Genomic DNA, 15,586 nt, shown 5'->3' on the forward strand with positions numbered 1-15,586 from the left:
GCCTGGAAAATCCCATGGATGGGGAATCTGGCAGGCTACAGTGCAGAGGGTCACAAAGAGTCAGACATGACTTGAGTGACTTCACTTTCACTTATTCTTTTTGAAATTATTTTCCTATTTACTTTATTACAGAATATTGAACAGTGTTCCCTGTGCTAACAGCAGATCTTTGTTCACTATTTTAAATGTAGTAGTGTGTCTATGTCAACCCTACAATTTTCTTTCTTTGTGTGATCTTGTCTGGTTTTTGTATTAGGGTGACGGTGGCCTCATGGCTAGAGTTTGGGAGTGTTCCTTCCTTTGCAATTTTTTGGAAGAGTTTCAGAAGATAGGTGTCAGCTCTTTTCAAAATATCTGAGAGATTTCACCTGTGAAGCCATTTGATCCTGGACTTTTGTTTGTCGTGAGTTTTAAAATCACAGTTTCAATTTCAGTGCTTATGATCAGTCTGTTCATATTTTCTATTTCTTCCTAGTTCAGTCTTGGAAGGTTGCATCTTTCTGAGAATTCACCCATTTCTTCTTGGTTGTCCATTTTATTGGCATATAGTTGCTTGTAGCTGTCTATTATGATATTTTGTATTTCTGTGGTGTCCATTGTAACTTCTCCTTTTATATTTCTAAATTCATTGATTTGCGGCCTCTCCCTTTTTTTTCATGATGAGGCTGGCTAAAAGTTTATCAATTTTGTTTATCTTTTCAAAGAATCAGCTTTTAGTTTCATTGATCTTGTTTTCTCTATTTCATTTATTTCAGCTCTGGTCTTTATGATTTCTTTTCGTCTACTAACTTTGAGAGTTTTGTTCATACTTCTTTCTCTAGTTGCTTCAGGCATAAGGTTAGGTTGTTTATTTGGGGTTGTTTTTCTTGTGTTCTGAGGTAAGATTGAATTGCTATAAACTTTCCTCTTAAAACCGTTTTTTTTGCTGTGTCTCATAGGTTTTGGATGGTCATGTTTTCATTGTGATTTGTCTCTAGGTATTTTTTTTTTATTTCTTCAGTTATCCATTGGTTGTTTAGTAGCATATTATTTAGCTGCCACATATTTGTGTTTTTACAGTGTTTTTCTTGTAGTTGATTGATTTCTAATCTCACAGCATTGTGGTCAGAAAAGGTGCTTGGGTGCTTGATATGATTTCAGTTTTCTTAAAATCACGAAGGCTTGCTTTGTGACCCAACATGTGATTAATCCTGGAGAATGCTCCATGTGCATTTGAAAAGAATGTGTATTCTGCTGCTTTTAGATAGAATGTTCTATAAATAAAGTCCATCTGGTCTAATGTATCATCCAAGGTCTGTGTTTCCTTATTGATTTTGTGTCTGGATCATCTGTTAAAGTCCCTTACTTTTACTGTGTCACTATCAATTTCTCCTTTCATGGCTATTAATATTTTCCTTATATATTGCAGTGCAATGGCACCCCACTCCAGTACTCTTGCCTGGAAAATCCCATGGACGGAGGAGCCTGGTAGGCTGCAGTCCATGGGGTCGCGAAGAGTCGGACATGATTGAGCAACTTCACTTTCATTTTCAGCTCCTATGTTGGGTAAATATATAGTTACAATTGTTATAATGTCACATTTTGTTTTAAAATTATAGGTATACCTGTTGAGACATAGTAATAGTATAGTAAAAGAAACACTTCAGCAAGATAATATTACATCATTCTCTTAAGAACTGAAAACAAAGTAGGCAGCTTTTAATAGTCTCTGTCTCATAATAAATGCGTTTGGCCCATTCACATTTATTGTAATTACAGATATGCTTGTTTTTATATCTACCACTGTACTTTGTGTTTCCTATCTTCCCTCTTTCCTTCTTTTCGTTGAAATGATCAAATTTTCTTTTTTCCATGGTTTTCATACATTTAAAAACTATATATTATTTTCCCAATATTTTTATTGTTACCTTAAAATACACAGAAGTATATTTTCCCTAATAAGCTCTAAAGTTAATCTGTGTTTTATTTCTGAATAAATAAAAAGCTTAACATATTTTTTCTCCGACCCCAACAGTCTGAAATGTTGATTCTACCTTGCTATCAAAATATTTTTACTGTTCTTATTTATTTAGATTTAGCAGCATGCCTTTTTGAGATAAAATGTGGAAAAGAAATAATTCCTTCTGGAATTATGTCTTCTGTATATTAAAACCTTTAGTGATATTTTAGTAAGTCTTGGGTTAGTAAGCTTACTGAATCTGTGGTTTGAGAATATCTCTGTCATCACACTTGGATGATCACTGAGATAAATTTAATATTTCCAGTTCAAAGTGATTTTCTCCTCTTAAATTAGTGATACCAATCTGAGTCTTACTCTAGGTAATATTTAGTTACGACAAGTTTTTTTTTTTCATTTTTCTTAGGATGTGTTTGATCATTGTGTGCTCATCTACTATGGGATAATTCTCCTCAGTGTTATCTAAGTAGTAACATTATATGTCAGTCATCTGAGGATGGAGGTCTCTGCTTACCACTCGAGATTTCTACTGCCTAATTTTTTTTTAGAATGATTGTTTTTAAATATACCATTTATTTCTCAGACTAGATCTGGAAAGAAGGGGTAATAAGGCAGGCAGTAACCTCAGATCCAGCTACTACTCAAACAAACATTGATCACTATTCCAAGATGACTAGGCTCCCAAAGATCAAATGAGATCACAGAAAGGACATTTCCCCCAGTGAAAAGTAATTCTGCTGGTGCCACAAAGAAGTAGTGCTCATATTCTAAATTAGATGTTCAGTAGGTGCACAGCACTCCTGGTCAGCAGGGAACAGGAGGAAGGGGGAAAAAGATGATGCTTTCAATAAACAAAAATCAGGGAAGGTTTTGCCAACCAATAGAAAGCTGAGGAAATGCTGATCCTTACCCTTGAGCTGCAGTTGGAAAACAAGAGCACTTAATAGAGCAAAAAAAAAAAAAAATGCATACCAGGTTGAGCCCCCAGGATGGTTAGAAGCAGGTGCTGTTCTATATCTATAATGTAATAAAATTATCATTTTTCCTAAGTAGGCAGTAATTATACCTGATTATAATTTGTTATTGCTTGTTTTTGCTCAGACTATGAATGCCCCTGAATACACATTTATTATTTTAGATTTCCCCATGCAAAAAAATAATTTGTAGGCAGATAAATGGTATTTTTATGAGTCAGCTAGAATAATATCCCTTATGTGGAGAGGTGTGATGAAGTGTGTTTCAAAACTAGGTGAGATTCACAGTAGGAAAGAGGTAGGCCTTTTATTCCTATAAACTGGAGAAAATAAAAGATGAGACATATTATCTCAGACCACATTACTTTACAAATATATCATTAATGAAGCAGTAAGAAGATATCCATATATCCAAAATAATTTTTTAAAACAGCACTATTAGTTCTCTTAAGCACATCACTAAAACCCAAAATAACCTCCCATGTGGAAGCATCAGATCATTAAACACAAGTCCTTTCACTGGAGGAAAGCCCTATGGAAGAGAGATCCAGAAAGATGCTTTTACATCTTTCAACATCAGGGAAGAACCTACACTCATGTCCAGATCACAAAGCTCTTGAGTTCTTGGTGAGTTGAAAAGGGTGTTATCAGAAATGGAAAGTCTGAGGCAAGCCAGTGAAGTAAGTAATTTTTAAAAGTAGAAGAAAGAAATAAGATCCACTTTGAGGTGACCCAAAAATCAGATGAAGAGAAATGGCCCAAGTTCTTAGACCATCTCCATTTGACAATCTGCAACAACCTTGTCCATTTCCTTCAAGAAAATAAAGAGATAACTGCCTGAAATGGCAGGCTGTTCTTAACAAGAATAATCCTGAATTATTGTGTTGTGGCTGTCAGTTCTCTTTTTAAAAAGCAAGGAAAGCAATGCAGGCTCTTTTTGGGCAAACAAATGAGGTGTCTGTGATTATCTCAGAAGTACTGGTCTAAGTACCACAACTACACTTGAGTGCTGCAGAAAGGAGGGTATGGGGCAAAAGGGAACCTTCAACAGCCATCCACAGATGTGTGTGCCAAGGAAATACACACACACCCCCCACTAGCTTCCAAACACTTCCACTCAGTGTTTGGATAAAAGGTAAGAGGAGAAATATAGAGATAGGGTCCAGGGATCATGCAGATGAAACAGAAATGTGCTGAAGTACACTCAAGTCCTTGGACCCTGTCTGGTAAATTTAGAAGGGAATCAGCTCGTCTTCTTCCTTGAATGGACAACTTGATCTGGGGAATATAGGAAATTCTATAATTTATAGATTTTATCATTTTAACTTGGAACACTTGAGAGGTGCATTTAATGGCCATACTTGAAAGAAAAAAAAAAATCCAAGATCAGGGAGGAGTTAGCAGTAAAGACAATGCTCAATTTCAGCTCTGGTGACCTGCCCACTGGTCCTCGGCTTACCTTTTACCTCTCTTCCAACTGATGGAGCATGTAGCATTTCTCAGCCAGCTCTCTGATCCTCAAGAGTATGCCCTGTGGCCTGTAGCATATTACCAGCTCCCTAGATGAACCTTGTCTTGGGTAAAATGAGGCATTTCTTTCACAAAGCACTGGTCCCTAATTGAATAACCATTGCTGTGCTAGATACTACATGAGACACGGATGGTTTAATTAGTTGTTTAAATGAGTAGCAAGAAATGGTACTTACCCAACAGGCTTTTCCCCTTGCTCAACTTCTGGATCCTGTTCATTTCATTCTGGCAAGGGAGACCTAAAAAATAATTTATGAAAGTCAGTTTCCAGATGGTAAGGGATATAATCTCTAATGATTGGCTTCACTCTTGACGTGAAATGTAGACAATGACACACCTGGGAGTGGAATTACTCCATCTGCTCTTACTATGCAGCAAAACAAATTCAGGCCATTAGTGTTACTAATTTTAAAAAAACATCGTATACCACTAGGTACTTAAAATAGTATTTGGCGGCTATTTGCATGTATAGGAATCTTTCTTCTCACCACCAGTTTAAGCAGATATCAACTGTCTAGTAGGGTGATTTCATTATTTACTTCCTTATATTTACCACCTCAGGTGGTATGGTGGTAAAGAATCTGTGTGCCAATACAAAACACACAAGAGACTACTCAGGTTCGCTCCCTGGGTCAAGAAGATCCTCTGGAGTAGGAAATGGCAACCCACTCCAGTATTCTTGTCTAGAAAATTCCATGGACAGAGGAGCCTGGCTGGCTACAGTCCATGGGGTTGCAAAGAATTGGACACGACTGAGCGACTGAGCATATAAGAAAAAGTCTCCTGTCAGCCAAGATTATATGAGCTGAGAACCAGGATGAAAGGTTATTAGTGGGTACATGTGCTGAATCCACAGACTGGGACAAAAACTTAATCTACCCCACGTCTTGCTGCAGGATAGAAATAGGATTACAATGGCTACTTCTGACTTCATGACTCACTACCCCAGGAAAGTCAAACATAGGTCTCTAAGGACAACTCTGAAGGTACAGAAGAGATGTAGAGAAGCAGTGAGTATAGAAGAATAAGACCTTAACCCTGGATTCTGCCACCTCCTAGCTAAGTATTAATACTTTGGACCAGTCTCTTTATTGTGCTCAGCCTCCAAGTCTTCATTTAAAAAACAAATGCTGTTACAAACAAACTCAAGTGCGGAGCTGATAGAGTGGGAGCCACATGGCTAAGGAGGGCATATGGAAGTGCGTGGGACCCTTTTGACTTCCACTCCAAGCAAAAAGAAGGGGGATCTCACTAATCACAAATTTTACCATGACCTGCCATTGCAGATGCTATGGTCCTGGGAGGCTCTGCTATTTGCTCACAGTCTCCCCACAAAGACCACAACATTCCGATTCTCAGGGCACTTACATACCTCTGGTTAAGGCAGTCACCTCATTCTAGGGGCCTGGCATTACACCCCCAGGTGATCATTAGACCTGAGACGTTGCTTCTCACTCAGCCCCGACCTGGACTCTGGGGCTAAAACCACATGATTTTCTATGAACTCAAGCCCAAGCTATCATTACGGTTAATGATGAACCACTACAAGCATTCCTATTGAAGTAAAAATCATGGCTGTTATTAACATCGATTTGGAAGGGCCAGCTGATGTGATTAGAAAAGAGAAATAAATGAGGTATAAAAATTGAAAAGAGAAAAAAATTATCACTCTTTCCAGATAATATGACTGCACACCTGAAAAATTCGAGGAAGCCAACCAGAATAAGTATCATAAATAAAATGAGAAAAATGGATTTTGTTTACACTGGCAACAATAATAAACACAAGGGAAGTATATCTGTGAGAACAAAACTTATAGCTCCACTGGTTAACAGACAAACAGTGTTCTAGGATAAAAGGAGTCAATATTGTATAGCTCTCAACTCTCTCTAATTTTGTCTGATTCTAAAGAAATACCAGTAATATTTTAAACGGAATAAACTGATTATAAAATTCAAAGAGTTCAAACCTACAGGACATATAACAATAAACATAAAAAGAAGAATATTCAGGAAAATTCTGATAAAAAGATTAATGGTAGGAGGCTGTGGTGGTGGTTGTTGCTCAGTCACTAAGTCCAGCTCTTTGCAATCCCATGGGTGGCAATTCACCAGACTTCCCTGTCCTTCACTATCTTCCTGAGTTTGCTCGTTCATATCCATTGAGTTATTGACGCTATCTAACTATATCATCTGCTGCCCCCTTCTCCTTTTGCCATCAATCTTTCCCAGCATCAGGATCTTTTCCAATGAGTCAGCTTTTTGCATCAGGTGGCCAAAATATTAGAGCTTTAGCTTCAACATCAGTCCTTCTAATGAATATTCAGTGTTGATTTCCTTTAGGATTGACTGGTTTGATCTCCTTGCTTTCCAAGGGACTCTCAAGAGCCTTCTGAAGCACCACAATTTGAAAGCATAAATTCTTCTGTGCTCAGACTTCTTTTCTAATGGCAGAAATCAAAGAGGAACTAAAGAGCTTCTTGATGAGGGTGAAAGAGGAGTGTGAAAAAACTGGCTTGAAACTCAACATTCAAAAAACTAAGATCATGGCATCCACTCCCATAACTTCTTGGAAAATAGATGGGGGAAATGTAGAAACAGTGACAAATTTTATTTTCTTGGGCTCCAAAATCCCTGCAGACGGTGACTCCAGGCATGAAATTAAAAGATGTTTGCTCCTAGGGAAAAAAGCTATGACAAACCTAGACAGCATATTAAGAAGCAGAGATATCACTTTGCCGACCAAGACCTGTAAGTCAAAGTTACAGTTTTTTCAGTAGTCATGTATGGATGTGAGAGTTGAACCATAAAGAAGGCCAAAATACTGATGCTTTAGAATTGTGGTACTGGGAAAGACTCTTGAGAGTCCCTTAAACAACAAGGAGGTCAAACTAGTCAATCCCTAAGGAAATCAACCCTGAATATTCAGTAGAAGGACTGCTGCTGAAAATGAAGCTGCAATACTTGGGCCACCTGATGTGAAGGACTGACTCACTGGAAGAGGTCCTGAAGCTGGGAAAGACTGAGGGCAGGAGGAGAAGGGGGCAACAGAGGATGAGATGATTGGATGGCCTCATCAACTCAATGGACATGAGTTTGAGCAAACTCTGGGAGATGGTGAAGGACAAGGAGGCCTAGCATGCTGCAGTTCATGGCGTTGCAAAGAGTTGGACACAACTTAGTGACTGAAAAACAACAGCTTTCTAAATGGTCCAAATCTCACATCTGTATATGACCACTAGAAAAGCTATAGCTTAGACTACATGGACCTTGGTTGGAAAAGTGATGTCTTTGCTTTTTAGTATGCTGTCTAGGTTTGCCATAGCTTTTCTTCCAAGGAGCACGCATCTTTTAATTTCATGACTGTAGTCATTGTCCACAGTAATTTCAGAGCCCAAGAAAATGAAATCTGTTATTGCTTCTACTTTTCCACTTCTATTTGCCATGAAGTGATGAGAGTAGATGCCATGATCCTAGTTTTTTGAATGTTGAGTTTCAAGCCAGCTTTTTCACTGTCTTCTTTCACCCTCATCAATAGTTCGTCTACATTTTCTGCCATTAGAATGGTATCCTCTGCATATCTAAGGTGGTTGATGTTTCTCCTGGCAATCTTGATTCCAGCTTGTGATTCATCCACTCTGGCATTTCTCATGATGTATGCTGCATATAAGTTAAATAAGCAAAGTGACAATATATAGCCTTGTTGTACTCCTTTCCCAATTTTAAACCAGTCCATTGTTCCATGTCCGGTTCTAACTATTGCTTCCTGACCAAGATACAGGTTTCTCAGGACATAGGTAAGGTGGTCTGGTACTCCTCTCTCTTTAAGAATTTTCCACAGTTTGTTGTGATCCACACAGTCTAAGGCTTTAGCACAGTCAGTGAAGCAGTGAAGTGAACATTGCTCAGTCATGCCTGACTCTTTGCAACCCCATGGACTATATAGTCCATGGAATTCTCTAGGCCAGAATACTGGAGTGGGTAGCCTTTTCCTTCTCCAGGGGATCTTCCCAACCCAGGGACTGAACCCAGGTCTCCCACATTGCAGGCAGATTCTTTACCAGCTGAGCCACAAGGGAAGCCCAAAGTAGTGAAGCAGAAGTAGATGTTTTTCTGGGACTCCTTTGGTTTCTCCATGATCCAATGGATGTTGGCAGTTTGATCTCTGATTCCTCTGCCTTTTCAAAACCCAGCTTATACATTTGGAAATTCTCAGTTTACATATTGTTGAAGCCTACCTTAAAGGATTTTGAGCATAACCTTGCTAGCATGTGAAATGAGTGCAATTATATGGTAGATTGATAATTCTTTTGCAATGCCTTTCTTTGGGATTGGAATGAAAACTGACCATTTTTAGTCCTGTGGCCACTGCTGAGTTTTCCAAATTTGCTGACATGCTGGGTGCAGCACTTTAACAGCATCAACTTTTAGATTTTAAATCAGTCAGCTGGAATTCCATCACTGCTACTACTGGCAGCAATGCTTCTTAAGACCGACTTGACTTCACACTCCAGGATATCCAGCATTAGGTGAGTGATCACATCATCATGGTTATCTGGTTCATTAAGACCTTTTTGTCAAGTTCTTCTGTGTATTCTTATCATTTCTTCTTAATCTCTTCTGCTTCTGTTGGGTCCTTACCATTTCTGTCCTTTTTGATTCCCATCTTTGCATGAAATGTTCCCTTGATATCTCCAATTTTCTTAAAGAGATCTCTAGTCTTTCTGATGATATTGTTTTCCTCTATTTCTTTGCATTGTTCATTTAAGAAGGCCTTCTTCTCTCTCCTTGCTGTTCTTTGGAATGCTACATTCAGTTGGGTATATCTTTCCCTTTATCCCGTGCCTTTTGCTTCTCTTCTTTCCTCAACTATCTGTAAAGTCTCCTAGACAACCACCTTGCCATCTTGCATTTCTTTTTCTTGGACATGATTTTGGTCACTGCCTCCTGTACAATGGTACAAACCTGTCCATAGTTCTTCGGGCAATCTGTCTACCAGATAAAATCTGTTGAATCCATTCATCACCTCCATTATATAATTATAAGGGATTTGATTTAGATCATACCTAAATGGCCTAGCAGTTTTCCCTACCTTCTTCAATTTAAGCCTGAATTTTTCAGTAAGAAGCTGATGATCTGAGCCACAGTCAGCTCCAAGTCTTGTTTTTGCTGACTGTATAGAGCTTCTCCATCTTCAGCTGCAAAGAACATAATCAATCTGATTTCGCTATTGACCATCTGGTAATGTCCATGTGTAGAGTTGTCTCCTATGTTGTTGGGAAAAGGTGTTTGCTATGACCAGTGCATTCTCTTGACAAAACTCGGTTAGCCTTTGCCCTGCTTAATTTTGTACTCCAAGGTCCAACTTGCCTGTTCTTCTGGGTATCTGCTGACTTCCTACTTTGGCATTGCAATCCCCAGTGATGAAAAGGACATCTTTTGTGTTAGTTGTAGAAGATGTTGTAGGTCTTCATAGAACTGGTCAACTTCAGCTTCTTAGGTATCAGTGGGTTGGGGCATCCAGTTCCAGTTCAGTCACTCAGTCATGTCCGACTCTTTGTGACCCCATGAACCACAGCACGCCAGGCCTCCCTGTCCATCACCAACTCCCAGAGTCCACCCAAACCCATGTCCATTGAGTTGGTGATGCCATCCAACCATCTCATCCTCTGTTGTCCCCTTCTCCTCCTGCCCTCAATCTTTCCCAGCTTCAGAGTCTTTTCCAATGAGTCAGCTCTTCACATTAGGTGGCCAAAATATTGGAGTTTCAGCTTCAACATCAGACCTTCTAATGAACACCGAGGACTGACCTCCTTTAGGATGGACTGGTTGGTCTGCTTGCAGTCCAAGGGACTCTCAAGAGCCCTCTCCAACACCACAGTTCAAAAGCATCAATTCTTCGTGGTTCAGCTTTCTTTATAGTCCAACTCTCACATCCATGCATGACCACTGGAAAAACCATACCCTTGACTAGATGGACCTTTGTAGGCAAAGTAATTTCTCTGCTTTTTAATATGCTGTCTGCTTTTTAATATGGTCATAACTTTCCTTCCAAGGAGTAAGCGTCTTTTAATTTCATGGCTGCAATCACCATCTGCAGTGATTTTGGAGCCCAGCAAAATAAAGTCAGCCACTGTTTCCACTGTTTCCCCATCTATTTGCCATGAAGTAATGGGACCGGATGCCATGATCTTAGTTTTCTGAATGTTGAGCTTTAAGCCAACTTTTTCACTCTCCTCTTTCACTTTCATCAAGAGGCTTTTTTAGTTCCTCTTCACTTTCTGCCATAAGGGTGGTGTCATCTGCATATCTGAGGTTAGTGATATTTCTCCTGGCAATCTTGATTCCAGCTTGTGCTTCTTCCAGCCCAGCGTTTCTCATAATATATTCTGCATAGAAGTTAAATAAGCAGGGTGACAATATACAGCCTTGACGTACTCCTATTCCTATTTGGAGCCAGTCTGTTGTTCCATGTCCAGTTCTAACTGTTGCTTCCTGACCTGCATACAGATTTCTCAAGAGGCAGGTCAGATGGTCTGGTATTCCCATCTCTTTCAGAATTTTCCACAGTTTATTGTGATCCACACAGTCAAAGGCTTTGGCATAGTCAATACAGCAGAAATAGATGGTTTTCTGGAACTCTCTTGCTTTTTCAATGATCCAGTGGATGTTGGCAATTTGATCTCTGGTTCCTCTGCCTTTTCTAAAACCAGCTTGAATATCTGGAAGTTCACGGTTCATGTATTGCTGAAGCCTGGCTTGGAGAATTTTGAGCATTACTTTACTAGCGTGTGAGATGAGTGCAACTGTGCGGTAGTTTGAGCATTCTTTGGCATTGCCTTTCTTTGGGATTGGAATGACTACTGAACTTTTCCAGTCCTGGGGCCACTGCTGAGTTTTCCAAATGTGCTGGCATATTGAGTGCAGCACTTTCACAGCACCATCTTTCAGGATTTGAAATAGCTCCACTGGAATTCCATCACCTCCACTAGCTTTGTTCATAGTGATACTTTCTAAGGCCCACTTGACTTCACATTCCAGGATGTCTGGCTCTAGGTGAGTGATCACACCACCATGATTATCTGAGTCGTGAAGATCTTTTTTCTACAGTTCTTCTGTGTATTCCTGCCACCTCTTCTTAATATTTTCTGCTTCTGTTAGGTCCATACCATTTCTGTCCTTTATCAAGCCCATATTTGCATGAAATGTTCCCTTGGTATCTCTAATTTTCTTGAAGAGATCTCTAGTCTTTCTCATTCTGTTGTTTTCCTCTATTTCTTTGCATTGATCACTGAGGATGCTTTCTTATCTCTTCTTGCTATTCTTTGGAACTCTGCATTCAGATGGGTATATCTTTCCTTTTCTCCTTTGCTTTTCGCTTCTCTTCATTTTAATTTACTGATTCCTAAAATGTCAGTGTTCAGTCTCTCATGCTTGGCTACCTCCAATTTACCTTGATTCATGGACCTCACATTCCAGTTTCCTATGCAGTATTATTTTTTACAGCATCAGACTTTACTTTTACCACCAGACACATCCACACTCAGCATTTGTTTCTGCTTTGGCCCAGCTGCTTCATTCTTTCTGGAGCTGTTAGTAATTTCCCTCCTCAGGAAACCTTCTGACCTGGGGGGCTCATATCTTTTTGCCTTTTCATACTGTCCATGGGGTTCCATAGGCAAGAACACTGGAATGGATTTCCATTTCCTCCTGCAATGGACCGTGTTTTGTCAAAACTCTTCACTATGAACCATCCGTCTTGGGTGGCCCTACATGGCATGGCTCATGGCTTCATTGAGTGATCAAGTGCCTTTGCCATGATAAGGCTGTGATCCATGAAGGGGAGAAAAGAATGGACCACTAAATAATAAAACATGTAAATTAATAGGGCAGAGCACCCAGAAATAGACATATATATAACATATAGGAGTTGCATAAATGATAGAGGAAGCATTTCAAATTAGAATGGGAAAGATGGGCTAGTCAATAAATGACAAGTGGGCAAGCAGTGAGCCATCTCCAAGGATAGGGACCCTGCTTGACTATACACACAAAAAACTAAAATGATAAGAGATTTCAATTTAAAAAAAAAACCCACAAAGGGACTAAAGAAAACAAAAGGAAATTGTTTTACTATCTCACAGTGGGAAATGCCTATGTAAGCTTAACATAAGCTGTATAGGTTCTCAGAATCCCTAAAATATAGACAGAGAAATTTGACTATCTTAAAACTTAAAATTTCTTCTTAGGAAAAACACACAAAGTCATAATTGAGGGAAAAATAAACTATTTGCAATACATATGACTAGAACAATTCTAATATCTTTGTATAGAGAGAGTCCCTACTAAAAACAAACACAAAAGAACGTAATCTGAAGAAAATGTATAAAAAATAAAGACATTAAGAATCTTACACTGACCTTGGAAATTATGTAACAGGTTTCTACACACACTTTACAGATGGAAAAGCTAAGGCACAGGTTAAAAGAATTTCCTAAAAAGAGGACCGGAATAACACATTCCTTGATTATGTTCTTGGGTTTTCTCTACCATGCTGAAAGTGGAGATCAGTTAAGAGAAATGAGCCTTTTAGCATGCCATCAGATGGAGGAATGTGTTATTCCCTAGCTGTGTTTTTCTGCCTGCTGCTCCTGTCTGTCTCCCCAGTGCATGATAGATGGCCCTTCCCTACCCAGCATGGCAGCCCTGGCCACTGGGCCCCACTTCCCTCCTGCCTTACCTCCAGGCTTCTGGAAGCAGTAGCACCACTCATTGTTAGAGAGCTTGCCATCCTTGAAGGAGTCACAGGAATTGAAGAGAGGCTTGATACAGGGCTCGTACTTATCCAGGTAGATGGCGTTGATCTCTGAGTGGTCAAGCAGGAGGTCATAGTTCATATCCAACTTGTTGAACATCCAGCCCAGGGAGTCCTTGCAGATGGGCAGGATACTGGTGTCAAACCCTGCAATGGGAAAGACATGTCTCAGCCTGCTCTCTCTTGCCCTGCGGTCCTCCCAGCTTTCTGTCCCAAAGGGTGCCCCAGGGCCCACCCCCTCCCCAGGTATATTCTCAGCAGCCTTCTACCAGAGTATGTGGTGGTGGTTAGTTTTTAAATGAAACAATTTAAAATGCACTAAAATGGAAGTCAGCATTTGAGGAAAATGTGTTCTAACGGGAACAAATCCCCAGTGCTAATTTATCTGTTATATAAATAGGAGTTTTTGTGTATATAGAGAGTATAGATTCTGTCTATACAAAGATATTCGAAATTCATAAATAGGAATTTATCAGACTTGCTTAAAACAAGGGATACCTGAAAGGAAGAGTACAAACATGGTGAGTAAGAGGACTAGTGGATAATACTGCAAACTATGCTTTTATATTGAGGAAAAATTATTTGAAAAACCAAAAGAACCTATTGTAAAAAGGATGGCAGTGAAATGAAACTAGGTGGCACAATCCAGAAGCAGTGATTATATCTCAAAGGACTGTTCAATCCAAAAGTCTGAACATTAATGGGAAAACAAGCCAGATACCTGCCTCTGTTCTCCATTTTTTCTTTTCTGCAATCCCCTCAAGAGATACATGATATGGAATCCAAATTGACACAGACAATCATTTCTTTCTTATTTCCCAGGGGTGGGGAGGAGGGCTAGTATTCTTAAAGAATTGTTTCTACAATGGAAACTATATGTACTCAAATAATGACACTTGGCTTAACACTGGGGATATTAAGTCTACTGCAGACAAGCCCCAGAGAAGATATGCCCCCACATCTAAAACTCATCTTTCTCTCAGAATCAAAACCACCAGGCCATTTCAAATTATTCCATAATCTGGATTTCTAAGACTGGTTTTATTTTCCTGAGAAAATGATGAAAATAGTTCACTTTTGTGTTACTTAAGGCACTCTTCTAAGCATTTTATAGTTGATTATCTCACTGAGTCCTTCTAACAGCTTATGAAATGATGCTTTATCCTCTCTAAAGATTTTTTTTTTAAGCTCAAGGTTTAAGTTACTTATTCAAGGTCATACAGCTGTGGGGCTGAGATTCAAGCCCAGGTGGCCCAACCTTGAGTCTACATTCTCAGTCCCTCCTCTTCTAGGGCTGCCTCTGCCTTGAATGACATGGAATCCTCCTACCCTGAGGACATCCAGTAGGTTTGGGTGCTAAGCTGAGGGATGAGCAATGCAAGGGGTGATACAGTAACTGTCAGGGAGGCTCCTGATGGGGTTGATTGTCCCTCTGGGGTTCTTACCTATAGTCTGTCATTGGATTCTATGTGTCTCATCAGGAACCCCTGCTTAGCCAGCATGATACAGGACAGAACAAAGCACACCCACCCTTTAAAGCAGTGTCTTTACAAAAGAGTCTTCACTGTCCAGAGGTCAGTAAACTGTTGCACCTCCTCCTCTGAACTCTCATGGAAGCCTATGCTTCCCTCCCATTTTCCGTACCTGTAAATTAGACTCTTAGCTACTTGACAGCAAAGACTGTCTTGTTTCCTTCATAGACTCAGCCTGTAGAGGCACACAGGAAGTGCCCAATGGAATTTGGTGAGAGAGGTTGTCTAGCTATTGCAAAGTTTAGCCCCTTCCAATATAAAAATCCTTCCATTTTTAAATTTATTCTTTTTGATATCTTAAAACACATCTTAGAAAAATCCCCTTCTCAAGAAGAGATACTGTGGAACATAATCAGGCCTCCTCTTTAACTGAAGGTCATGACTGGACAATCTCTATGTTGATGATGTCCTCAGGGGCAACTGAATAAAGGAATAATTTACGCTGACACTAAATGGCTCCACACTTTTGTACAGAATAATTTATGTGATATTCATCCATGTTAGAGGATATTACCATTTTAATACATGGCAAAGGGAAACTTAATTTTTTAATGTTTCCAGAACTCTGAGAACTTTTTTACAAATGTTTATCACCAAATTTTCTTCTTGGAAAACATGAATCATGGGTAAAAAAAAAAAAATGTACATCTATGCTAAGTTCAGTTGTGGGGGTTTTGTTTTTTGTTTTTGAGCTATACATTAATAATTTAGAATCAATCACTCTTTGGTTGTAATAAAATGTAAGCAAGTTGATCTTTAAACTTTTTTGGCACCTTGAA

General features: G+C 39.4%; 1 protein-coding gene and 1 long non-coding RNA gene across 3 annotated transcripts in view; one reads left to right on the forward strand and one right to left on the reverse strand.

The window, feature by feature from the left end:
• The window catches only part of LOC129632857 (uncharacterized), a 148,497-nt gene extending 145,634 nt beyond the window's left edge, over nucleotides 1-2,863 (forward strand). For both annotated transcript variants that reach the window (XR_008704703.1, XR_008704702.1), the window contains one exon: nucleotides 1,409-2,863. This is a non-coding gene — a long non-coding RNA (uncharacterized LOC129632857). The remainder of the gene's footprint in view (nucleotides 1-1,408) is intronic.
• The window catches only part of SPOCK1 (SPARC (osteonectin), cwcv and kazal like domains proteoglycan 1), a 579,344-nt gene that overhangs the window by 9,384 nt on the left and 554,374 nt on the right, over nucleotides 1-15,586 (reverse strand). The window contains exons 8-9 of the mRNA XM_055554552.1: nucleotides 13,201-13,422; nucleotides 4,638-4,700 (exon numbers count right to left, since the gene is read on the reverse strand). Coding sequence (XP_055410527.1) covers nucleotides 4,638-4,700; nucleotides 13,201-13,422 — 285 coding nt within the window. The remainder of the gene's footprint in view (nucleotides 1-4,637; nucleotides 4,701-13,200; nucleotides 13,423-15,586) is intronic.

The sequence above is a fragment of the Bubalus kerabau genome, chromosome 1 (genome assembly GCF_029407905.1).
Source record: "Bubalus kerabau isolate K-KA32 ecotype Philippines breed swamp buffalo chromosome 1, PCC_UOA_SB_1v2, whole genome shotgun sequence".
Lineage (NCBI taxonomy): Eukaryota > Metazoa > Chordata > Mammalia > Artiodactyla > Bovidae > Bubalus > Bubalus kerabau.